Consider the following 25,591-nt stretch of genomic DNA (forward strand, 5'->3'; position numbering starts at 1 on the left):
TTGACTTTCATTTTTGGAGTTAAATTGCAATCAACATTATACTAGCAGTATGTGATTTGGCGCCGCAACAGGTCCGTTTTCATTGCTTTTCAGAAACCACGGAAGGCATATGTTTAAAATTAATTACATTTCATCAAGAATTGCGGTGGCTATATGATTATCTGGTATTCTATTGCACATAGCTTCCCAGTCCCTAAGCCAACTATGAAATTTTTTATTTTTTTTTATTCCACCATAACTACTAGACTGTAAACGTAGCGAGCTGTAGTGCACTTATAAACATAATACACACTGAAGACCATGTCCGTGAAAGGTGCATTAGTGAAAAAGAAAGTAAAAGTAAACCAGCATTAGTGTCAAAAAAAAATATTGGCAATGCATCCTATGCATCCTACGCCGGGTGTAAAATAGGCACGTCTGCACGCACTACAGCGTAGCTACATTAATCATTTATGGCGGCAGGCCTACGTATATAAAAGCCTAATTGAGAATAATCTTAAAATGTAAATTTGTGATGTATTCTGCGGAATTTCATCTCTTGTTGATAATACTGTTTCATCTGAAGACAGTACAGGTGTAGATTTTGTCTTCCTTAAACTATGCTATGGATCCTAAGGTTCTGTTAACGTTTTGCAAGGTACGTAAATTCCTACACCACTCACTGCGTTGCGCCGTGCACGGGCAATTGATTTGTTGTAGTCAGCTCTACCCAAAAATATATATTTTAAAAGCAATATGATCCCGGTAGCCAGAAAATAGGTTCGCGCAAAAATCTGCGCGAACCTATTTTCTAACTCTCTAACTTTTCTATACAGTTGCTATTGCGATACTACCGGACGAAAGAAGTGAATGTGGAATGCTAGCATGTGAAGTTTTTTCCACGGCAGTGATAATAGGACGATACCACAATAATCTTAATAAGTAGCCTATAATTCGTATTTGCCCGTTATGGGAATTCAGGGGAATTCTTCAGCAGAGGTTACCGGGTATTGGGATTCCCCGGGTTTTCGACTAGTTTCCTGGTTCGCATCGTGTATGACGCATCAGTAAAATGGCCAGTGCGCGTTGCTATGCGAGTCCATCCATCCGATCTCTAACCGCTTAGTCCAGGTCAGGGTCGCGGTGGAAAAGGGGTAAGCAGAGCAGCCCAGAGGTCCCTCTTCCAGGCGACTTCCACCAACTCATACCGGGCGATCCCTGGCCAGCCTTTGGATATAATCTCTCCAGCGTGTCCTAGGTCTGCCCCTGGGTCTCCTGCCCGGTGGCCGTGCCTGGAACACCTCCAGAGGGAGGCGCCCAGGAGGCATCCTTATCAGATGCCCGATCCACTTCAATTGATTCCTTTCAATGCGGAGCAGCAGCGGCTCTACTTTGAGGTCTTCCCGGACAGCTGAGCTACTCACCCTATCAAGTAGAGTTAACCCTGCCACCCGCTTGTATTTGGGATCTCGTTCTTTCGGTCACTACCCAATAGCCCGTGACGAAAGGTGGGAGTAGGGACGAAGATCGAATGGTAAATCGAGAGCTTTGCATTACGGCTCAGTTCCTTGTTCACCACCACCGTCCGACGCGAGCCTGAGACCGGATATGCGTCGTTTCACTTATTCTTCTGGTAACTGGTAGGACAGGAATTAAGTTCTATTTAATATGATATTATTGTTATAATACTCCAATATGCTAATGCTCATATATTTCTATTGCCTATTATTTTATTTAATTCCGAGGACAAGTTGTTGCTTTGATACTGCCATGAGCGAGCTGTGGAATTAACTCATTACGATTTGAAATACTTCAGTTGAATACCTCAATGGGTTCCACTTGTGTGAACGCTAACTACTTTCAGGGATGATATAGCTAGACGGCGTAAGTGAAACGAAACCACAATTTCATCTACATTAACAAAAAATTACATTATTTTTGGGCTGCTGAGTGGCTCATTCTGTTAGTTTCTGTTTGTGCATGGGTATAGAATTCCAGAGTCTGTGGCCTACAAAGTAGGTGACTGTTTAGTACTCATAGCATTGTCTGCATAAACTCTGCTGACATATTGCATAATGTGGGAAATACCGAACATTCAGTCTAGACCAAACCACAAAAACCCAGTCCTTATTATTGAAACATCTTTCAATTGCCATTGACTTAAAATTATATTTACAAATATTCTTAATGGATCATAACAGACATTTGGACAACGAATAATTGTTATTATTGTTATTTTAAATATAATCAATACAAATGCATGCACATTTTGCTATCTGCTTTGTTTTTGTTGTTGTTGAAACAAATGGTATCTACAATATAACTAATTGTCCTGTTGTAGTATCCTACTCCATGTATGTATGTATGTATGGAGGACTGTGTAATGTCACTATTCACATGAATTTCTATGAATTATGAGAAATAACCACATTAAAATGTACTTATAAAATGCCCAGAAAGAGAGGAAAATATTGTGTATAAGTGTAAAAACCAAAGGTTGAGAGAGCAAGGAATATAGCCTGAATAATACAAATCTGTATTGCCAGGATTGTGGGTCTCTTTTCAGCAGTTGTGGCCACCCATGCTGTGATTTATTCTGGTTGCCATACTTAACCCAATAAATCTGTTAAAGTTGACAGCTATGTTTTCCTTGTTTGACTCCTGTTCTCACTTCCAGAAGGACCAGTGAGATGGCAGAGCTTCTGTTGAGTGAAGTACCTTTAAAGAAAAGAAAGATTAAGGCCCAGTCTCCAGACCAGGACAGGTCCTGCAGGCAGGTGCCGGTCAGCCTGTTGAGCTCCGCTGAACTACTGCTGCAGATCCCCCCAAACAGCAACACCAGCCTGCCCGTGTGGGAGAGTGTAAATGCTGCTCAGACAGAGGTGCAGTGGAGTGTGACTCCATATGGCATCACCATCCAGATCACCCCTCTCACCAAGCAGAGCAATGACCAGCCTGACACCCAGCCCTCATCATTGTCTGAAAGTGAAACCCAACTTTCAACACTCCCTGCAAGCCTGCCTGTTCCCAGCATTCAGCCGCTCTCCCAGAGTGTACTCATGACCACACCTTGTAGAGCACCCCATTCCTACAGAATTATCCCCACTCATCCTCAGCCTCTTCTTTCATCCCAAAATCAGTCTCTGGGTTTGACCGCACCCCTGACTACAGCCCAGCTTCAGCCCCTCCCTCGGTACCAGGCCCACTCTCACCCTGCCTCTTCCTATAAAGACATCATTGGCCCCAGTGAGGATACTTATGAGGTCACTGACCTGTTGTTCCAGCCAGCACCCAAAGCCAAGTGGGTACAGCAGGCTTGCTTCCATACTGGTCCCTCTGAGGAAGCCTGCATCTGTGACCAGTTCCTGCTGGGACACTGCCGGAATGGGTTTGACTGCCAGTTGCACCACACTCCCTACCCTTTCCATTGGCAGCTGAGACGCCAAGACACTCACCAGTGGGTCAGCACTTCCCATTCTGCCCAGGTCAAATTGGAGAAACTGTACTGTGACAGAAACCGAGACACCGCCAGGCTACAGGACATGTGGGTCCAGGGTTTTTTGGCTCCATCTTTCTACAAAATGCCAGATTAAAATACATATTACAGTTGGTGATTTAGATCAGAGATGAAAATACTATTGCCAAAATAAGTTGTGCTAGAAATTAGGACAAACATGTATAATATTAAGGCATTATTATGGGGTTCCTGAGAGGCTCAGTCAGGAAAAATGGTTCTTACAAATGCTGAGCTCTGTGGTATGGACATCACAAATTGTAATGGCTGGGTCATTATCTGGCTGTTACCAGGACTCAGGAGTGTCAAGTTCCTTGGGTCACCACTGCTAACGCTTACTACCTATTTGTCAGGTGTCTATTAGTTTTTAGCCGCTAACTATCTTTAGTGAGAGATGCACCATTGCTGCATGTGCTGCTAGCTCTCCTGTAATGCACTTTGTGCCTTGTACTGTGAACTTCAGCTGTTGGATAGTGGGTAGGTAAGTGTCTTGTTCAGCCCTTCAGCCATAGTGCTGGTAGTGGAATAAGGTAATTGTGTATTTCTGAAGGCCCAGTGTGTTGAGGAGCTCAGCATATATTTCTGAACCCATCAAGTCAATGTGCTTCTTCACATATTAACATTTACCCCTCAGGGAAGATGTGTTCACCCTCCAGTTTGACACCATGACGGTGGAAAACTCTGAGAAGTATGATAAAGCCAGGAGACTCTCCAACAGCAGCAATCCAGAAAGGAACCACCATTTCCCTACAGTGTGGAACAATTATTGGTGGAATGAATACAATTGGGAACAGTACAGAAATGTAAGAACCATTAAAATCAAAGCTTAAGACAAAACTCAGTTTCACTTGTTGAGTTAACACTAAAGTCCTTGTTGAGTTTGATATATATTGAAGAATTGTCCACCTGTTGAATTGTTTTATGTTAACTTAAGGATTGGTATAAGGTTGGCTTAGGCCTTCCTTATCTCTGTTTCACAGAGGGACATTACTTTCAGCAACAGATATCTGCCACAATTTTTAACTGAAATATGTGAAAGCACCCAGAGACATACTAATAAGCATTGTTACCAACCACAGCCCATTTTTACAGACATTTGGTGGGTTGTCAGATGTTAATTTCAAGCCCTGCTTATAAGAGTATATACCTCTATTTGAGCTGAATTTCCACGCAAGGTTTTTTGTTTTGTGCTAAAATGAGGAATGGGCACCTTATGCAACCATTTTGTATGAAGGATTTTGTTTTCAACTCTAAGGTATGTGCGAGGCTTAACCCTGGTCAGTAATACTCTTGGCTCCACTGTGCCCTTAAAAAGAGTGGAAACACTTGGCTGGTTACTAGCCCTGGTTCCAAAGGGTTTGGTTTCCTAAAGTGGATAAGTGACTAGAGGACTTGTTTGGCATTTCCTTGCAGGAAGTGTCCATGTTGCTGCTGGAAATGAAGGAGACAGGGAAGAGCAGCTGTCGGTTCCACATTGGAAAGCAAGAGTACGAAGTTGACTTCAGCAGTCTGACCCAGAGGAACCTCACCACCGGGTTCACACGCAGAGTACGACGGAGGCCCACCTTCCGCTCGCCCTTCTCCCTCAAACGACACCTGAAGTATGTCCTCCTCCATGTCTTATCATTACTTTATAACCATAATATACTGTACTGTCATTTGCAATATAATGCAAGTTAACACCCTCGTGTCTTTTAAATAAGACACTCAAAATTCAGGGCTGGAGTCTGGTAGCTCATTACATTTTGTCTTTTTTCTAAATCTGTATTTATTAGCCCATGTAATAAGCCAATATATAAATGTCTGGAATGTCAATTAAATAAAGTTATTTTAAACTGTACTTTAATCGACAGTTTAGTGTGGATCAAACTTAACTGCAACTTTGTGGCGCAAAAATCTCGCCATGTAATTTCTGTATTTTTACTAACTCTGACATCTGAACATTACAGTGCCCCCGCTGGGGATTTTGAATAGAATCATATTTAATTTCATACTCCCTGCAGGAAGTTATTATTTTAATGACCTTAATATGATATGCAGATGGCTATTCTAGACCAACAAAATGATTTATATTTTCTAGGGGGATGTTATCATTTTGTAATATTTTGATTGATACAGCCACTATCTTTGCCTCCAGATGTGCTATATGTGGTGTGGGCACTTCAATTTATTTGATTAATCAGCCACTAAGTTTTGATTACCAATTTTATCAGTGCCTTGGAATAGACTTTCACTAGAGTAAATGTGAGGGATCAGTACAAATATTTTTTAAATATATATATTTTAACAGAAAGTAAATAGGTTATTGCTTACAGGACAATTACAAACAGTGCAACCTGATTTTACACCTCATTTTTCTTTCCCTCTGTGTTCTCAGGACAGTTGTCCTATGCGAAGCCTCCAAAAATTTTGGACAGGTTCTTCCCAGCCTCAGTGTGGACCCTCTGCAGGAGTTTAGCAGCTGGTATCCTCCTGTGTGGACTCTGAGCCCAGACCAGGGCTTTAGCCTGGTGGAGGTGCCACCCAGTGCCAGAGCCTACCAAAGCATCCACTGCCTGTTCTACAGCACCATGTCTGAGACCGAACTGGAGATTGTCAGCATACAGCAGGTCCAGAACGTTTTCCAGTGGGACAAGTATAGGAGGTAAGAGGATGTGATGAGTGAGAATTTAGGCAGCTAATGTTACATTCTTTCAGTTAAGACAGTGTCACCCCTTAGTTGTGAGACACATGATTTCTCTGTGTTTTAGGCAGAAGGAGCACATGAAAAGCTGCAGCACCATCAAGAGAGGGTCCCTGGAGCGACATCTGTTCCATGGGACCACTGAGGATTCCACCAAGGAGATCTGTTTGAACAACTTTGACCCACGAGTGTCGGGGAAGAACGGGGTGGTATATGGCCGGGGCAGCTACTTTGCCCGAGATGCCAGTTACTCCGACACATATGCACGTGCATCAGGTGAAGAGAACTGCCAGCACATGTTCCTTGCCAAGGTGCTGGTGGGTAAGATGACCATTGGGAAGACTAAGTTCTGCCGCCCACCCCGTCTCAGCCCCAGGAAATCAGGATATGAACTGTATGACACCTGTGTGGACCGGAAGAAAAATCCTTCCATCTTTGTGGTGTTTGACAGCTGCCATTGTTACCCATATTACCTCATCAAGTACAAAGCCGTTTCTGACACTGTCAAAATCTTTGAGTGAGCAGATTTTTACAAGGACATGGTTCAGCAAGATGTATCCTTCTGTGCAATAAAATATTTGCTTTATCAGTTTATCTTTTTTAAAGTCTTATGTTTGAGTTGAAGGTCACAGAGCACAAGGGAAAGATCACATACACAGGATATTGGTTTTAGGACATATGACAGAACTGGATGTATGAGGGTGAACATTCCTACTACAAATCAAGTCTGATCATGCGCAGTGCCAACCATAGACAGCAGTATTTTCATTTTCTTCTCATAAGATCTGGTATCCCTTTCCCAGTTTTGGCTTTCCGCAAACAGCCTTATTCAAAGAATGACCATTTAAGGTGCCCACAATTGGTTGCCGTAAGATCATTTAGCAGTGATTAAGTACAGTATGTGGTTAAGAGTAGGCACATTTATTTATGAATTTTTTGATGAATATATTAATTATTCTATTTTACACAGTATGTATACCCTTTTTACCTTTTTTCTCTCTTCCTGAAGGACTAATAAAATGGCAGAACTCCTGCCCAGTGAAGTACCACTAAAGAAGCGGAAGATTGAGGCTCAGTCTCCAGACCAGGAGAGCTCCTGCAGGCAGGTGCCGGTCAGACTGTTGAGCTCCACTGAACTACTTCTGCAGATCCCCCCAAACACCAACACCAGCCTGCCCGTGTGGGAGTGTGTAAATGCCCCTCAGGCAGGGGTGCAGTGGAGTGAGACTCCGTACAGCATCACCGTCCAGATTACCCCTCTCACCACCCAGAAAGCCCGGAGCAATGACCAGCCTGTAAACCAGCCTCAGCCACCCTGCCAGTTTAAACATGTCCCACTACCAGTTCACTTACTGCCGACCCTCTCCGGTCTAGACCACAACGGTGATACTGATTGTCCCTCTGTGTTTTTCAAGCTAGCAGCCAAAACCTTTTACACCAAGCCATCCAAATACATCCACATCTGCGATGACTTCCTTACTGGCTGCTGCCCACACAAGCTCAGCTGCGAGCGGCACCACACGCCTCTGCCTTTCCACTGGCAGCTGAGGCACTGGAACACGCAGCAGTGGGTCAACATCTCTCTGTCTGCTCAGGTCAAACTGGAGAAGCTGTACTGTGATCCAGACCAAGAAACCATCAGGCTGCAGGACATGTGGGTACAAAGAGTGTCAAGGGGTCTTTTTATTAGCTCTACTTTTCTACAGAATTATTATTCACACTATTACTGTATTATTGAGTAGAGACTGAAATGTTAATGTTTAAATGTTAAAGGTAAGCTTACTAAGCTATAATACTCATAAAGGCAAATGAGAATATATTGTAGTATCCTTCTGCACCCATCATGTTAATGTGGTTCTTTGTTTAGATTTCCCGTCAGGACAGAAGCGTTTACGCTTCACTTGGAGACCAAGAAAGTGACCTCAGCGAAATATGATAAAGCCAGGCGACTGTCCAGCAGCCGTGATCCAGAAATGAGCCCTCACTTCCCCACAGAGTGGAGCATCTATTGGTGGAATGATGGCAAGTGGGAAAAGTATGAAAAAGTAAGTTACTGGTGGTGCATTATTACTACTGCCTTAGTAGGTGGCACATTATTACTACTACCTTGGCTATCTTGAAAGTTTTCTCTTGCTTCCCACAGGAAGGAAACCTAATGGCTGGACTGGTCCTAGTCTCTAAGCCTCCCATTATTAAACATGTACATTGATTGGGTAATATAATCCCATAGCTCTGCCTTTATTTATCTACCTTTTGGTTAAGGGGCTCAGTTAAGGACTGGGGCTTACCAAGAAAAACTCCTGGCTCCACAACACCCTAAAAAAGACAGTGGGTAAAGTATACTTACAGGCTGTGGATCTAGATGGTGGATAAGGGGTGGAGGGGCTTATCTAAATCTTGTCTGACTTTTTCACCTCCTGTAGGAAGTGTCCAAGGAGCTTGTGGGAGCAATAGAAGCAGGGGAGACAAGCCGTGGGTTCTACATTGGGAAGCAGCTGTACGAAGTGGACTTCAGCAGGATGACCCAGATGAACGTCACCACCAAGTTTGAACGCAGAATTCGATGGAGACCTCATTTTCGCTCGCCCTTCTCTATCAAATCAAACTTGAAGTATGAGATATTGCCATGTTCTGTGTCATTGGTCCTTTTTCCTTGTGAAAAAATGTTCTGCCCAAATTGAAGCTGTATACAATGGGGACCAAAGGTTTGAAGACACTACCAGCAAGAACTGAGTGTTTGCAATTATGATACTCTGTTTATATTTATTATTCAAGAATACACTATTTTTTGATAAGTCAAGAAAAGTGTGTAAGTATTTATAATGTAAGGGCACTAGCAGTAGCAACATTAATGGGTAGAATGGCAGATTCGTTCAGTTAATTTGGGTGGCACAAGAAGGTTCAAATCCCAGCCTGGTGAACTGTCCAGGGTGTATTCCTGCCTTTCAATGCATGCTGGGATAGGCTCCAGCACCTCCAATAAGCAGGATGGATTCAATTAATAGTTGGTTTTAGTTGTTAATAACCCTGATATTTGCATAATGAGCCTTAGGTGTATACTTTTGAATGGAATAAAGGGTGTGACAATGAAAAGAAAAATGAATATATCATGGGAGATGAACAGATATTCACACTGAGGTGGTGAAAATGGATAATTGTTTGAGAAGTGGTTGACAAAGAGGCTATGGCAACATCTTGCTGGCAGGGGACAGAAGTACCATGTGAGAAAACAAGGGAGACAAACTGGTAGCATTACTTTATACCTACTGACCACAGTTGGCATGGCACAGTCCAGTATCGATTCAAGGCCATGAGGCTTATCCATGCACCAGAGCATAGTGTCTTAACCAAGTGAGCCATCCAGCAGCATTGTCAGTGACCCTTTTAACATTCACTGGATTATTTTTCTAAGATTACAAAATTTTGCAATAATGTAACTTTAGGATGACTTTTCTTCAAGAGTGCATTTCTTTGAAATCTGTCTCCTTGGGAGATGGATAGAAATTAAACACATGCTTACTGGTTTTTCGTATTAGCTGCATTTCAAATGTAATTTGGTGTGAATTCAAATAGTGTGGGTACATGTGACTGCCCCTTTCTGACCTTGTTCTTTTCTGTGATCTTAAACTGCTTTTCAGGACAGTTTCGCTAGGAGAACCCCCCCGGCCTTTTGGGCAGGTTCTCCCCAGGCTCAGTGTGGATCCTCTGCAGGAGTTCAGCAGCTGGTATCCTCCTGTGTGGAATCTGAGCCCAAACCAGGGCTTTAGCCTGGTGGAGGTGCCACCCAGTGCCAAAGCCTACCAAAGCATCCACTGCCTGTTCTACAGCACCATGAATGAGACCAAGACAGAGATCATCAGCATACAGCAGGTCCAGAACATCTTTCATTGGGACAGGTATAGGAGGTAAGAGGATGTGATGAGTGAGAATTTTGGCATTCATGATTAAGTGTTGGTGTTCAGATACTGTCACCCAGTGTTTTTTCGCTGTAAAATGATCTCCGTTGAATATATGTACAGAAATTGAAACGTGTGACTTCCTGGTGTTTTAGGCAGAAGGAGCACATGCAGATTCACAGCACAGCACACAGCTGGTCTCTGGAGCAACATCTGTTCCATGGGACCACTGAGGATTGCGCCAAGGAGATCTGTTTGAACAACTTTGACCCACGAGTGTCAGGGAAGAACGGGGTGGTATATGGCCGGGGCAGCTACTTTGCCCGAGATGCCAGGTACTCTTTGAAATATGCAGCCAAATCAGGTGGGGGTAACCAGCACATGTTTCTTGCCAAGGTGCTGGTGGGTAATGTGACTCTTGGGAACGCTACATACTCCCGCCCACCCCGGCTCAACCCCTTGACACCAGGATATGAGCTATATGACACTTGCGTTGACAAGATTTCCGACCCCTCCATCTTTGTGGTATTTGACAACTGCCAGTGTTATCCCTATTACCTGATCAAGTACAAAGCAGTGTCTGACCTCGTCAACATCTGTGAATGAAGTGCAAGGACATTCTGAAAAACTGATTAGCCAGGATGAGTCCTGAAGTGGCACACCTTTAAGTTACTGCGTTTGGGTTTATGGTCACAGTGTGGTGATACTTCACAGTGTGAAGTAAAGATTACATCTTGTCATTGGTGTATTCAGTGCATTTGTGAAATAACTCAGTATGGAGACTGTGATCCTACTGGGATGGCCAAAATTTTGGGTGCGCTGTACTGCAACCTCTGATATTCAAACTAATCCACTAACTGGGTTTTTTCGGTTGTAGCCAGCAGAGGGCAGAAGACTAATGAACAGGAGGATCTGCAGTTTGACAGTGAGAGGGGCAATGATGTTTATCACAATGAAAAGCATAAATGACTATTAAAAAGCATATAATTATATCAGGTTGACATGAGGTGATATGCCAGAATTGTTTGTAGTTCCGATTGGTACTGTTGTTGCATACATAACTTGAAGATCACATTATGCAATAGGTTACTGTGTAAAATGTTACTGGTATACTGTGAAGTACAAATAAGAATATCCCGTTTTCAGCACTAATCATCTTCTATCTGAGATCTTGCAGGCGACACAGGAAAACTTCAATAAAAATTCGTATTTTCTGCTTGACTTTCATTTTTGGAGTTAAATTGCAATCAACATTATACTAGCAGTATGTGATTTGGCGCCGCAACAGGTCCGTTTTCATTGCTTTTCAGAAACCACGGAAGGCATATGTTTAAAATTAATTACATTTCATCAAGAATTGCGGTGGCTATATGATTATCTGGTATTCTGTTGCACATAGCTTCCCAGTCCCTAAGCCAACTATGAAACTTTTTTTTATTTTTATTCCACCATAACTACTAGACTGTAAACGTAGCGAGCTGTAGTGCACTTATAAACATAATACACACTGCAGACCATGTCCGTGAAAGGTGCATTAGTGAAAAAGAAAGTAAAAGTAAACCAGCATTAGTGTCAAAAAAAAATATTGGCAATGCATCCTATGCATCCTACGCCGGGTGTAAAATAGGCACGTCTGCACGCACTACAGCGTAGCTACATTAATCATTTATGGCGGCAGGCCTACGTATATAAAAGCCTAATTGAGAATAATCTTAAAATGTAAATTTGTGATGTATTCTGCGGAATTTCATCTCTTGTTGATAATACTGTTTCATCTGAAGACAGTACAGGTGTAGATTTTGTCTTCCTTAAACTATGCTATGGATCCTAAGGTTCTGTTAACGTTTTGCAAGGTACGTAAATTCCTACACCACTCACTGCGTTGCGCCGTGCACGGGCAATTGATTTGTTGTAGTCAGCTCTACCCAAAAATATATATTTTAAAAGCAATATGATCCCGGTAGCCAGAAAATAGGTTGGCGCAGATTTTTGCGCGAACCTATTTTCTAACTCTCTAACTTTTCTATACAGTTGCTATTGCGATACTACCGGACGAAAGAAGTGAATGTGGAATGCTAGCATGTGAAGTTTTTTCCACGGCAGTGATAATAGGACGATACCACAATAATCTTAATAAGTAGCCTATAATTCGTATTTGCCTGTTATGGGAATTCAGGGGAATTCTTCAGTAGAGGTGATCGGGTATTGGGATTCCCCGGGGTTTCGACTAGTTTCCTGGTTGCATCGTGTATGACGCATCAGTAAAATGGCCAGTGCGCGTTCCTATGCGAGTCCATCCATCCGATCTCTAACCGCTTAGTCCAGGTCAGGGTCGCGGTGGAAAAGGGGTAAGCAGAGCAGCCCAGAGGTCCCTCTTCCAGGCGACTTCCACCAACTCATACCGGGCGATCCCTGGCCAGCCTTTGGATATAATCTCTCCAGCGTGTCCTAGGTCTGCCCCTGGGTCTCCTGCCCGGTGGCCGTGCCTGGAACACCTCCAGAGGGAGGCGCCCAGGAGGCATCCTTATAAGATGCCCGATCCACTTCAATTGACTCCTTTCAATGCGGAGCAGCAGCGGCTCTACTTTGAGGTCTTCCCGGACAGCTGAGCTACTCACCCTATCAAGTAGAGTTAACCCTGCCACCCGCTTGTATTTGGGATCTCGTTCTTTCGGTCACTACCCAATAGCCCGTGACGACAGGTGGGAGTAGGGACGAAGATCGAATGGTAAATCGAGAGCTTTGCATTACGGCTCAGTTCCTTGTTCACCACCACCGTCCGATGCGAGCCTGAGACCGGATATGCGTCGTTTCACTTATTCTTCTGGTAACTGGTAGGACAGGAATTAAGTTCTATTTAATATGATATTATTGTTATAATACTCCAATATGCTAATGCTCATATATTTCTATTGCCTATTATTTTATTTAATTCCGAGGACAAGTTTTTGCTTTGATACTGCCATGAGCGAGCTGTGGAATTAACTCATTACGATTTGAAATACTTAAAAAAATATATGCATACCTCAATGGATTCCACTTGTGAGAACGCTAACTACTTTCAGGGATGATATAGCTAGACGGCGTAAGTGAAACGAAACCACAATTTCATCTACATTAACAAAAAATTACATTATTTTTGGGCTGCTGAGTGGCTCATTCTGTTAGTTTCTGTTTGTGCATGGGTATAGAATTCCAGAGTCTGTGGCCTACAAAGTAGGTGACTGTTTAGTACTCATAGCATTGTCTGCATAAACTCTGCTGACATGGTATCTACAATATAACTAATTGCCCTGTTGTAGTATCCTACTCCATGTATGTATGTATGTATGGAGGACTGTGTAATGTCACTATTCACATGAATTTCTATGAATTGTTTATGAGAAATAACCACATTAAAATGTACTTATAAAATGCCCAGAAAGAGAGGAAAATATTGTGTATAAGTGTAAAAACCAAAGGTTGAGAGAGCAAGGAATATAGCCTGAATAATACAAATCTGTATTGCCAGGATTGTGGGTCTCTTTTCAGCGGTTGTGGCCACCCATGCTGTGATTTATTCTGGTTGCCATACTTAACCCAATAAATCTGTTAAAGTTGACAGCTATGTTTTCCTTGTTTGACTCCTGTTCTCACTTCCAGAAGGACCAGTGAGATGGCAGAGCTTCTGTTGAGTGAAGTACCTTTAAAGAAAAGAAAGATTAAGGCCCAGTCTCCAGACCAGGACAGGTCCTGCAGGCAGGTGCGGGTCAGCCTGTTGAGCGCCGCTGAACTACTGCTGCAGATCCCCCCAAACAGCAACACCAGCCTGCCCGTGTGGGAGAGTGTAAATGCTGCTCAGGCAGAGGTGCAGTGGAGTGTGACTCCATATGGCATCACCATCCAGATCACCCCTCTCACCAAGCAGAGCAATGACCAGCCTGACACCCAGCCCTCATCATTGTCTGAAAGTGAAACCCAACTTTCAACACTCCCTGCAAGCCTGCCTGTTCCCAGCATTCAGCCGCTCTCCCAGAGTGTACTCATGACCACACCTTGTAGAGCACCCCATTCCTACAGAATTATCCCCACTCATCCTCAGCCTCTTCTTTCATCCCAAAATCAGCCTCTCGGTTTGACCGCACCCCTGACTACAGCCCAGCTTCAGCCCCTCCCTCAGTACCAGGCCCACTCTCACCCTGCCTCTTCCTATAAAGACATCATTGGCCCCAGTGAGGACACTTATGAGGTCACTGACCTGTTGTTCCAGCCAGCACCCAAAGCCAAGTGGGTACAGCAGGCTTGCTTCCATACTGGTCCCTCTGAGGAAGCCTGCATCTGTGACCAGTTCCTGCTGGGACACTGCCGGAATGGGTTTGACTGCCAGTTGCACCACACTCCCTACCCTTTCCATTGGCAGCTGAGACGCCAAGACACTCACCAGTGGGTCAGCACTTCCCATTCTGCCCAGGTCAAATTGGAGAAACTGTACTGTGACAGAAACCGAGACACCGCCAGGCTACAGGACATGTGGGTCCAGGGTTTTTTGGCTCCATCTTTCTACAAAATGCCAGATTAAAATACATATTACAGTTGGTGATTTAGATCAGAGAAGAAAATACTATTGCCAAAATAAGTTGTGCTAGAAATTAGGACAAACATGTATAATATTAAGGCATTATTATGGAGTTCCTGAGAGGCTCAGTCAGCAAAAATGGTTCTTACAAATGCTGAGCTCTGTGGTATGGACATCACAAATTGTAATGGCTGGGTCATTATCTGGCTGTTACCAGGACTCAGGAGTGTCAAGTTCCTTGGGTCACCACTGCTAATGCTTACTACCTATTTGTCAGGTGTCTATTAGTTTTTAGCAGCTAACTATCTTTAGTGAGAGATGCACCATTGCTGCATGTGCTGCTAGCTCTCCTGTAATGCACTTTGTGCCTTGTACTGTGAACTTCAGCTGTTGGATAGTGGGTAGGTAAGTGTCTTGTTCAGCCCTTCAGGCATAGTGCTGGTAGTGGAATAAGGTAATTGTGTATTTCTGAAGGCCCAGTGTGTTGAGGAGCTCAGCATATATTTCTGAACCCATCAGGTCAATGTGCTTCTTCACATATTAACATTTACCCCTCAGGGAAGATGTGTTCACCCTCCAGTTTGACACCATGACGGTGGAAAACTCTGAGAAGTATGATAAAGCCAGGAGACTCTCCAACAGCAGCAATCCAGAAAGGAACCACCATTTCCCTACAGTGTGGAACAATTATTGGTGGAATGAATACAATTGGGAACAGTACAGAAATGTAAGAACCATTAAAATCAAAGCTTAAGACAAAACTCAGTTTCACCTGTTGAGTTAACACTAAAGTCCTTGTTGAGTTTGATATATATTGAAGAAATGTCCACCTGTTGAATTGTTTTATGTTAACTTAAGGATTGGTATAAGGTTGGCTTAGGCCTTCCTTATCTCTGTTTCACAGAGGGACATTACTTTCAGCAACAGATATCTGCCACAATTTTTAACTGAAATATGTGAAAGCACCCAGAGACATACTAATAAGCATTGTTACCAACCACAGCCCATTTTTACAGACATTTGGTGGGTTGTCAGATGTTAATTTCAAGCCCTGCTTATAAGAGTATATACCTCTATTTGAGCTGAATTTCCACGCAAGGTTTTTTGTTTTGTGCTAAAATGAGGTATGGGCACCTTATGCAACCATTTTGTATGAAGGATTTTGTTTTCAACTCTAAGGTATGTGCGAGGCTTAACCCTGGTCAGTAATACTCTTGGCTCCACTGTGCCCTTAAAAAGAGTGGAAACACTTGGCTGGTTACTAGCCCTGGTTCCAAAGGGTTTGGTTTCCTAAAGTGGATAAGTGACTAGAGGACTTGTTTGGCATTTCCTTGCAGGAAGTGTCCATGTTGCTGCTGGAAACGAAGGAGACAGGGAAGAGCAGCTGTCGGTTCCACATTGGAAAGCAAGAGTACGAAGTTGACTTCAGCAGTCTGACCCAGAGGAACCTCACCACCGGGTTCACACGCAGAGTACGACGGAGGCCCACCTTCCGCTCGCCCTTCTCCCTCAAACGACACCTGAAGTATGTCCTCCTCCATGTCTTATCATTACTTTATAACCATAATATACTGTACTGTCATTTGCAATATAATGCAAGTTAACACCCTCGTGTCTTTTAAATAAGACACTCAAAATTCAGGGCTGGAGTCTGGTAGCTCATTACATTTTGTCTTTTTTCTAAATCTGTATTTATTAGCCCATGTAATAAGCCAATATATAAATGTCTGGAATGTCAATTAAATAAAGTTATTTTAAACTGTACTTTAATCGACAGTTTAGTGTGGATCAAACTTAACTGCAACTTTGTGGCGCAAAAATCTCACCATGTAATTTCTGTATTTTTACTAACTCTGACATCTGAACATTACAGTGCCCCCGCTGGGGATTTTGAATAGAATCATATTTAATTTCATACTCCCTGCAGGAAGTTATTATTTTAATGACCTTAATATGATATGCAGATGGATATTCTAGACCAACAAAATGATTTATATTTTCTAGGGGGATGTTATCATTTTGTAATATTTTGATTGATACAGCCACTATCTTTGCCTCCAGACGTGCTATATGTGGTGTGGGCACTTCAATTTATTTGATTAATCAGCCACTAAGTTTTGATTACCAATTTTATCAGTGCCTTGGAATAGACTTTCACTAGAGTAAATGTGAGGGATCAGTACAAATATTTTTTAAATATATATATTTTAACAGAAAGTAAATAGGTTATTGCTTACAGGACAATTATAAACAGTGCAACCTGATTTTACACCTCATTTTTCTTTCCCTCTGTGTTCTCAGGACAGTTGTCCTATGCGAAGCCTCCAAAAATTTTGGACAGGTTCTTCCCAGCCTCAGTGTGGACCCTCTGCAGGAGTTTAGCAGCTGGTATCCTCCTGTGTGGACTCTGAGCCCAAACCAGGGCTTTAGCCTGGTGGAGGTGCCACCCAGTGCCAAAGCCTACCAAAGCATCCACTGCCTGTTCTACAGCACCATGAATGAGACCAAGACAGAGATCATCAGCATACAGCAGGTCCAGAACATCTTTCATTGGGACAGGTATAGGAGGTAAGAGGATGTGATGAGTGAGAATTTTGGCATTCATGATTAAGTGTTGGTGTTCAGATACTGTCACCCAGTGTTTTTTCGCTGTAAAATGATCTCCGTTGAATATATGTACAGAAATTGAAACGTGTGACTTCCTGGTGTTTTAGGCAGAAGGAGCACATGCAGATTCACAGCACAGCACACAGCTGGTCTCTGGAGCAACATCTGTTCCATGGGACCACTGAGGATTGCGCCAAGGAGATCTGTTTGAACAACTTTGACCCACGAGTGTCAGGGAAGAACGGGGTGGTATATGGCCAGGGCAGCTACTTTGCCCGAGATGCCAGGTACTCTTTGAAATATGCAGCCAAATCAGGCGGGGGTAACCAGCACATGTTTCTTGCCAAGGTGCTGGTGGGTAATGTGACTCTTGGGAACGCTACATACTCCCGCCCACCCCGGCTCAACCCCTTGACACCAGGATATGAGCTATATGACACTTGCGTTGACAAGATTTCCGACCCCTCCATCTTTGTGGTATTTGACAACTGCCAGTGTTATCCCTATTACCTGATCAAGTACAAAGCAGTGTCTGACCTCGTCAACATCTGTGAATGAAGTGCAAGGACTTCAATATATACTCCTATAATACTATACTATAATACTCCAATATGCTAATGCTCATATATTTCTATTGCCTATTATTTTATTTAATTCCGAGGACAAGTTGTTGCTTTGATACTGCCATGAGCGAGCTGTGGAATTAACTCATTACGATTTGAAATACTTAAAAAAAGTTATGCATACCTCAATGGATTCCACTTGTGTGAACGCTAACTACTTTCCAGCGATGATATAGCTAGACGGCGTAAGTGAAACGAAACCACAATTTCATCTACATTAACAAAAAATTACATTATTTTTGGGCTGCTGAGTGGCTCATTCTGTTAGTTTCTGTTTGTGCATGGGTATAGAATTCCAGAGTCTGTGGCCTACAAAGTAGGTGACTGCTTAGTACTCACAGCATTGTCTGCATAAACTCTGCTGACATATTGCATAATGTGGGAAATACCGAACATTCAGTCTAGACCAAACCACAAAAACCCAGTCCTTATTATTGAAACATCTTTCAATTGCCATTGACTTAAAATTATATTTACAAATATTCTTAATGGATCATAACAGACATTTGGACAACGAATAATTGTTATTATTGTTATTTTAAATATAATCAATACAAATGCATGCACATTTTGCTATCTGTTTTGTTTTTGTTGTTGAAACAAATGGTATCTACAATATAACTAATTGTCCTGTTGTAGTATCCTACTCCATGTATGTATGTATGTATGGAGGACTGTGTAATGTCACTATTCACATGAATTTCTATGAATTGTTTATGAGAAATAACCGCATTAAAATGTACTTATAAAATGCCCAGAAAGAGAGGAAAATATTAAAGTGTAAAAACCAAAGGTTGAGAGAGCAAGGAATATAGCCTGAATAATACAAATCTGTATTGCCAGGATTGTGGGTCTCTTTTCAGCGGTTGTGGCCACCCATGCTGTGATTTATTCTGGTTGCCATACTTAACCCAATAAATCTGTTAAAGTTGACAGCTATGTTTTCCTTGTTTGACTCCTGTTCTCACTTCCAGAAGGACCAGTGAGATGGCAGAATTTAGCATTTTTCGTTAACTGTGTGTCCTTTAAGTAACATGATGGGAACAATAAAAGTTAAAATAAAAGAACTAAAAGTTAATCAACTTTTTTGTTTGTGGCAAAATGTATCAAAGTGATCCTGTATCTTCAACTGAAAAAGCCCATAAGAATTATGCAAGTGGTGCCATCTGGTGTTGCAGTTGTCCCTCAGAACCTATTGCTTATATTGTGAAATGAAATAGGCTAAATAAACACTGAAACATCTTCCTCGGAAAGCAGACTGTTTATCGACTTGCAAGTCACAACACCGTTGAAGTTAACGTATCGTCCCGCAGATGGTAATTATTGCTATAACTGGTTAAAACTTTGTCCAAAAAGCGCCATCCTATGAATTTAGCCTATAAGATCAGTACCCCAATCGTCGAAAGCATTTTCGCGGTTGATCTCTCTGGCCGCTATTCGGCTTCCTTAAAATTATATGGTAGGTATAGTTTTTCGCAATTAAAGTTTTGGTTTGCATAGTTATAAAGTTGAGAATTGGTGCGGTAACTTTCGTGAAGTGAAACCGATGTGTTCCACACACATAATTTTAGGTTGACGTTTTTGGAGATGTAAATCCTTAAATTCTTCGTTAGGGCTAAAGTAGGTACGACGGTATTGTTAACGGATTTTGAAAATAAAAACATAACAAGCCTCTTGAGCATTTATGACAATGAATACCTGAGTAAACAAGTGAGGCTGACAAATAGTCGTGAATTATATTTGTACCTGCTGCATGCATATGAAAAGTAGCCAATCGTAATATGTAGGCCTGTGATATTGTCGTGCTTTTGAAGGTTTCTAAGCGTAAGATACTCGATTTTATGTGTGTATAGAAAGATTATATTAGAAAGATATATATAAACTATCACAAAAGTAGTAAGCAATTAGGCTACCTAAGCACCAGCTTGATAACGACTTCAATAATGAGTGTTCTTTCCCGTTTCCGGACTGGTAAATCCTGAGGCCAAGGATTGTGCACTAGACTTTTACTTTAGTCTGTTTACATTCTTTTTTTTTTTTTGCACAACAAGCCTGTTTTCAAGGCTGCATTTGATGACCTTGTGACTGCGAGCTAATAGGTCTGTTTCCATTTCAGCGTTAACGTGCCAGATTACATGCTCAGTTTGTCAGGTTCCAGAAGGACCAGTGAGATGGCAGAACTTCTGTTCAGTGAAGTACCACTAAAGAAGAGGAAGACTGAGACTGAGTCTGCAGACCAGAGCAGGCCTTGCAGACAGGTGCCGTTCAGCCTGTTGAGCTCAACTGAACTACTGCTGCAGATCCCCCAAAACAGCAACACCAGCCTGCCCGTGTGGGAGAGTGTAAATGCCGCTCATGCACAGGTGCAGTGGAGTGTGACTCCATATGGCATCACCATCCAGATTACCCCTCTCACCACCCAGAAAGCCCAGAGCAATGACCAGCCTGAAACACAGCCTTCATCCCTGTCTGAAACCCAACTTTCAACACTCCCCACAAGCCTGCCTGTTCCCAGCATTCAGCCCATGCCCCAGATGATCCATGGTGTGCCCCTCAACCTGAGCACTCAGATAGCATGGAATACTCCCAATCCTTATGGATTGAACTTGCTGCCTGTACTTCCGTATCAGACTCAAGCAACACAGTCTCCTCCTAAGCCCCTCCCACAGTCTCAGACCCTTCCCCAGCTGACTCCCTCCTGTCAGAGCTTGTCCGGCCCCGGTGCTGCGACTCATGAGGTCATTGATCTTCCCTCCGTGTTTTATCAGCTAGATGCCAAAACCTGTTACACCCAGTCCTCTGGTAGCATCTACATCTGCGACCGGTTCCTCACTGGCCATTGTCGATACAAGTCAAATTGCAAGCAGCACCACACGCCTCTCCCTTTCCACTGGCAGCTGAGGCGCCGGGACACTCAGCAGTGGGTCGACGTCTCTCTGTCTGCTCTGGTCAAACTGGAGAAGCTATACTGTGACATTGGCAGAGAGACCATCAAGATGCAGGATGAGTGAGTTTTTAAAGGGATTTTTAGCCCTATCTTGTTTAAAATTATTATATGTACATATTGCAGATTAAGTTTCTGACCAGATATACACATGTTAAATGTGTGCCAAGAAATTAGAATTGCAATTACATGTAAGAATACACTAAAGTCCTGCATAACCAGCCTTTATATAAAAAAACAATCAGTCATGTACTGTAGGGGAAGTCCTGTAGTACTAGCTTGTACCAGGAGTGCAACTATGGAAGTATAGTTCATGTACCACATTTCTGGTGAAGTTGGCAACTTGTTAGGCTGTCAATCTTGATTAGAAATGGGCATTAACATTGGATGTGGGCATTGGATAGTATGGCTGCTCATTCATCTGGAAGGTTGTTATACCGGAGTTTACACTGAAAGTCACACTGAAAGCCCCGAGTTGAGTTTAGGAACTCGGCATGTGTTGCTATGCCCATCGGGTTAATGCACTTCTGCACTCATAAACATTTATCTGCCCTCAGGACAGATATGTTTTCCCTCCACTTTGACACCATGACAGTGAAAAATTCTGTGAAATATGATGAAGCCAGAAGACTAACCAATAGGAGCAACCCAGCCAGGATCCCTCTCCTGTCCACAGTGTGGAAGATCTACTGGTGGAATGATTATGAATGGGAACCATACAAAGAAGTACATAACTTTAAAATACATTCTCCCTCTGGGATTTGTTTCCTGTACCTCAGATTTCCTGTGTCCTTCAACATTATGGAGGTCACTGGAACAGCTTTCATGCTTTAATTGAATCTCTTACCACCTTTGATTCCCTGTGGCAGCTTTATTTTCCTCTCTATAACACATTACCAAATGGTAACACCCCTTCATTATTATTTTGTGGATTGGGAGCTGTGTTTTCACAATATATGATGCAGACTAGACTAGGAAAATATTCAAAAAAAGGTACAAAATGTAGGTAAATACATTCTAAATGTATTCTAAATAACCTTAAAAAAATCAGTTGAGAGAACCTTTTCACTGTATATTCTGGGTCTAGTATTGTCCAGTAACTCAGCTATTTTCTGCAGGAAGTGTCCGCGTTGCTACTGGAAAAGATGAGGGAAGGGAAAACAAGCTGTCGGTTCTTCATTGGGGAGCTGGAGTACAAAGTGGACTTCAGCAGTCTGACCCAGAGGAACCTTACGACCAGGTTCAAACGCAGAGTACGACTGAGGCCAACCTTCCACTCGCTCTTCTCCCTCAAATCACACCTGAAGTATGATGTGTTCACGTGCCCTGGATAATTGGTCCTTTGCCCACGCTCAACTTTTTTGTTATCTTTAATTACTTTAAGCGTGCTGCTTAGAGAGGCTCAAGATGATGTGTGGTGTAACTTGACTCAATTTATCGACTTCAAATTAAGGCCCATAATGTATGGGCACCAAAAGGTGGTGTGTGAAATTTGCTAGGATTAATATTTGTAAAAATGCATAGAAGTTTGTGGATAAAACATTCCACAGTATATTTTCACTATTTTTTTTTTTAATGCAAAGCATTAGTATATGGAGAATAAATGGAAATAGTTGAAGAACAGGAGTGTGCTCCCCAAGCAGCTTGTGATTTATTTACATCATCTTTTGCAATTAAATTATTGGAGAATCATTAATGAAACTTGGACTGCAGTTTTTCCTGTCCAGGTTGCATTTAGGACAGAAATCGTTCTGCACATGCCTCATCTCGGGCATCTTGGGAGATGACTATCAAATTCAGACTACCTCCTGTATGTGTATTCTGAGTGTAAATTTATGTAAATTGAAATTCTGTGGGTACATGTGACTGCCCCTTTCTGACCTTGTTCTTTTCTGTGATCTTAAACTGCTTTTCAGGACAGTTTCGCTCGGAGAACCCCCCCGGCCTTTTGGGCAGGTTCTTCCCAGTCTCAGTGTGGATCCTCTGCAGGAGTTCAGCAGCTGGTACCCTCCTGTGTGGACCCTGAGCCCAGATCAGGGCTTTAGCCTGGTGAAGGTGCCACCCAATGCCAAAGCCTACCAAAGCGTCCACTGCCTGTTCCACAGCACCATGTTGGAGACCAAGACAGAGATCATCAGCATACAGCAGGTCCAGAACGTTTTCCAGTGGGACAAGTATAGGAGGTAAGAGGGTGTGATGAGTGAGAATTTAGGCATTCAATAATTGTTACATTCTTTCAGTTAAGATGGTGTCACTCCTTAGTGGTATGAATTTTAGGTAAGACCTGGATTTCAGTTGAGATGATGTGACCATGTTTAGATATAAAAAATGTGTGTTATACATACGAGCAATGGAGAGCCAAATTTTAACCGCAATGCTACAGTTCTGTACATTAATGTTGTGACCAGGCTGTCCAGACCTATTTCTGGCACTTCAGGCAACACTGAGTCACTTCTTAGAGAGTCAGTAGGTTCCAAAGCCTGCGTTTATCCCATAGTCCGGTAGTCCATCCACTCATGCAGTGTCAACTGTGGCCAACAACATGCAGAGCGGTGGAGGAAGTGCCGTACTGTCTCCCAGGAAGCACAGGTTTCACCTGTGTATGAAGTGTACTCTAACACAGAGACTGCGTTGCTCAAATATCAGGCCACAGACCAAAAAGAAGCATTGTAACATGTTTCTGAGGGAAATTCTTTGTCTGAATTCACTCACATTGACTGAGGACTGCTATAAGCCAGACATGAAAACAATTTGGCATATAAAATTTTGAGTTTAAAACATTTAAAAAAACTGCTAAAAAGAATAGAGGAGATCAAAATATCAGTGAAATGCTGTTGTGTTCACTGTATCATTGGCAATGGAATCACCATAGATTTCACAATAACTAGGAGAATATGGATAAACATGCTTTCCCCCCAAAAAACCCATCTTGATAATGACTTTCCTCTGGATCAGTCAGCGTTAAAACACTTCAGAAAATAGCTGGCTAGCTCTCCCTGAAAATTGAGTCTCACATTTAAGTCTGATTCACTTTTCATCAGCAAGATATGTGACACATACCTCCTAATAAATCTCTTAAAAGGACAGACGTGCAGATTGACAGACTTCCCTGTTTTAGGCAGAAGGAGCACATGCAGAGTCGCAGCACAGTCGAGAGAAGGTCTCTGGAGCGGCACCTGTTCCATGGGACCACTGAGGATTGCGCCAAGGAGATCAGTTTGACCAACTTTGACCCGCGAGTTTCAGGGAAGAACGGGGTGGCATACGGCCAGGGTACCTACTTTGCCCGACATGCCAGTTACGCCGATGCGTATGCACAGGCATCAGGCGAGGAGAACTGCCAGCACATGTTCCTTGCCAAGGTGCTGGTGGGCAGGATGAGTGTGGGGAATACAGCGTTCTGTCGCCCACCCTGTCTCGACCCCCAAACACCTGGATTTGAGCGGTATGATACCTGCGTGAATCGGCTTTACAATCCATCTACCTTTGTGGTGTTCGATAGCTGCCAGTGCTATCCCTACTACCTCATCAAATACAAAGCATTGTCTGACATCGTCAACATCTGTTGAGTGAGACCCCGAAACATTTTACCGCCTGTTTTTTCACTTGCTTTTCATTGTGTTGAAACATTATACACCGGTTAGTTCAGCTGTGTGACCGGTGGGCTTTGAGCATTTCACTTCAACAGGGAGATGTAGGTGAAGTTTAGTGGGGTATACTGCCACCAGCAGGCCACATGTTGTACTCAATACATCAGTTCTGTGTTCTTGTGGTAGCCAATAGAGAAAGCAAAAATAGCGCTCTCCAGTGTCTTGGAGAACCATATGGTGGTATACACTATTTGTTTGATCTGAACTGGATAAAGGGATGGTTGACTTTCTAGAGTATTTAAGAATCATTTCAGCTTTGGTACATATTTGCAATTGGATATTTTTGACATTTGCAGAAGGTTCTGATGACTTACCAGCTTTAAAATGGCTAAAGAAAGAAAACACACTTCGGGTAACTCCAAAGCAGCTATTGTGCTGCAGCTTTGACATGATGCCCCCAGACATTATGTGTTGTACATGCTAAATGTAATTTTCAAACTGAAAATTGCATTTAATTTTATTTGATTTGTATCCCTCTCCAATGCAGTATGAAACCACTGTGCTGAAGGAAAGGAATGCCAGCATGATATACAAAATGATAATTATGAATAAATGTTATAAAATAGAAGTGAATCAGTGACATCAGTGTACAAGCTGTTTTGGAGTTATTTAAAGTGTTTTTTGTGCTTTGGACTGTGAAACCCCCTATATCATTCATTTTAAACTAAACAGGTCATTAGGAACTTTTGGTAATATCTAAAATATCATTCAACACACAAACACTGCCTGGGCAAACTAAAAACACCAAATTTGAAATACCAAAATAAACCCCAGAAAGTGAACTATCCCTTTAAGACTGATACTGTTGAAGTTCTTTTTGTTAAAGGTTATTTTCAGAATTGTCATGCAATTATCTATTCAAAAAATACCATTTGCAGAAAAGAATATATGTTATCAAATGTTTAATTTAGCAGTTCAAGTTTTTCCTATGTGAACATTTCTAAAAGCCAGAATCACAATTTCTGGTAATAGCATAAACGTGTTCAGCTTTCAGTGCTTTACCAGACCCAGTAAAATAGACTTAACTGGAGCAACCTTAAATAGCTAGTTGTGGATCCTGGGTTGACAGTGTTTACTGTGAAAGGAAATGCAGTTTTGACTGTAATAAAAGGTTTCCTTCATCTGTGCTGCACTATTTAC

The 25,591-nt window shown here is 42.5% G+C and overlaps 3 protein-coding genes across 15 annotated transcripts; all 3 read left to right on the forward strand.

Moving 5' to 3' along the window:
- The first annotated feature begins 325 nt into the window (after nucleotides 1–325).
- LOC118232470 lies at nucleotides 326–18,790 on the forward strand. Of its 7 annotated transcripts, none has more exons than XM_035427487.1 (12): nucleotides 326–637; nucleotides 2,657–3,523; nucleotides 4,128–4,296; nucleotides 4,907–5,094; nucleotides 5,871–6,137; nucleotides 6,244–6,693; nucleotides 7,186–7,830; nucleotides 8,044–8,221; nucleotides 8,600–8,787; nucleotides 9,815–10,081; nucleotides 10,228–10,689; nucleotides 17,804–18,790. In XM_035427487.1, exons 2-11 carry the CDS (start codon nucleotides 2,670–2,672, stop codon nucleotides 10,676–10,678), a joined length of 3,657 nt encoding a protein of 1,218 aa, XP_035283378.1. In that variant the 5' UTR covers nucleotides 326–637; nucleotides 2,657–2,669; the 3' UTR covers nucleotides 10,679–10,689; nucleotides 17,804–18,790. The 7 variants fall into 7 exon arrangements, with proteins under 7 accessions (XP_035283378.1, XP_035283376.1, XP_035283382.1 ...); XM_035427485.1 differs by lacking the exon at nucleotides 326–637 and adding an exon at nucleotides 1,065–1,513; XM_035427491.1 differs by lacking the exon at nucleotides 326–637 and adding an exon at nucleotides 1,065–1,411.
- On the forward strand, nucleotides 11,542–18,790 carry LOC118232473 (protein mono-ADP-ribosyltransferase TIPARP-like). Of its 6 annotated transcripts, none has more exons than XM_035427496.1 (6): nucleotides 11,542–11,925; nucleotides 13,715–14,581; nucleotides 15,186–15,354; nucleotides 15,965–16,152; nucleotides 16,929–17,195; nucleotides 17,342–18,790. In XM_035427496.1, the coding sequence occupies exons 2-6, from the start codon at nucleotides 13,728–13,730 to the stop codon at nucleotides 17,790–17,792; spliced, it is 1,929 nt and encodes a 642-aa protein (XP_035283387.1). In that variant the 5' UTR covers nucleotides 11,542–11,925; nucleotides 13,715–13,727; the 3' UTR covers nucleotides 17,793–18,790. The 6 variants fall into 6 exon arrangements, with proteins under 6 accessions (XP_035283387.1, XP_035283385.1, XP_035283386.1 ...); XM_035427494.1 differs by lacking the exon at nucleotides 11,542–11,925 and adding an exon at nucleotides 12,087–12,906; XM_035427495.1 differs by lacking the exon at nucleotides 11,542–11,925 and adding an exon at nucleotides 12,087–12,899.
- Nucleotides 18,791–18,895: 105 nt separating this feature from the next.
- LOC118232472 (protein mono-ADP-ribosyltransferase TIPARP-like) lies at nucleotides 18,896–24,871 on the forward strand. 2 transcript variants are annotated; one of them, XM_035427492.1, is made up of 6 exons: nucleotides 18,896–19,173; nucleotides 19,974–20,864; nucleotides 21,359–21,527; nucleotides 21,920–22,107; nucleotides 22,718–22,984; nucleotides 23,920–24,871. In XM_035427492.1, exons 2-6 carry the CDS (start codon nucleotides 19,993–19,995, stop codon nucleotides 24,368–24,370), a joined length of 1,947 nt encoding a protein of 648 aa, XP_035283383.1. In that variant the 5' UTR covers nucleotides 18,896–19,173; nucleotides 19,974–19,992; the 3' UTR covers nucleotides 24,371–24,871. The 2 variants fall into 2 exon arrangements, with proteins under 2 accessions (XP_035283383.1, XP_035283384.1); XM_035427493.1 differs by lacking the exon at nucleotides 18,896–19,173 and adding an exon at nucleotides 19,199–19,316.
- Nucleotides 24,872–25,591: the final 720 nt, after the last annotated feature.

Source organism: Anguilla anguilla, chromosome 7, assembly GCF_013347855.1.
Source record: "Anguilla anguilla isolate fAngAng1 chromosome 7, fAngAng1.pri, whole genome shotgun sequence".
In the NCBI taxonomy this organism is placed as follows: domain Eukaryota; kingdom Metazoa; phylum Chordata; class Actinopteri; order Anguilliformes; family Anguillidae; genus Anguilla; species Anguilla anguilla.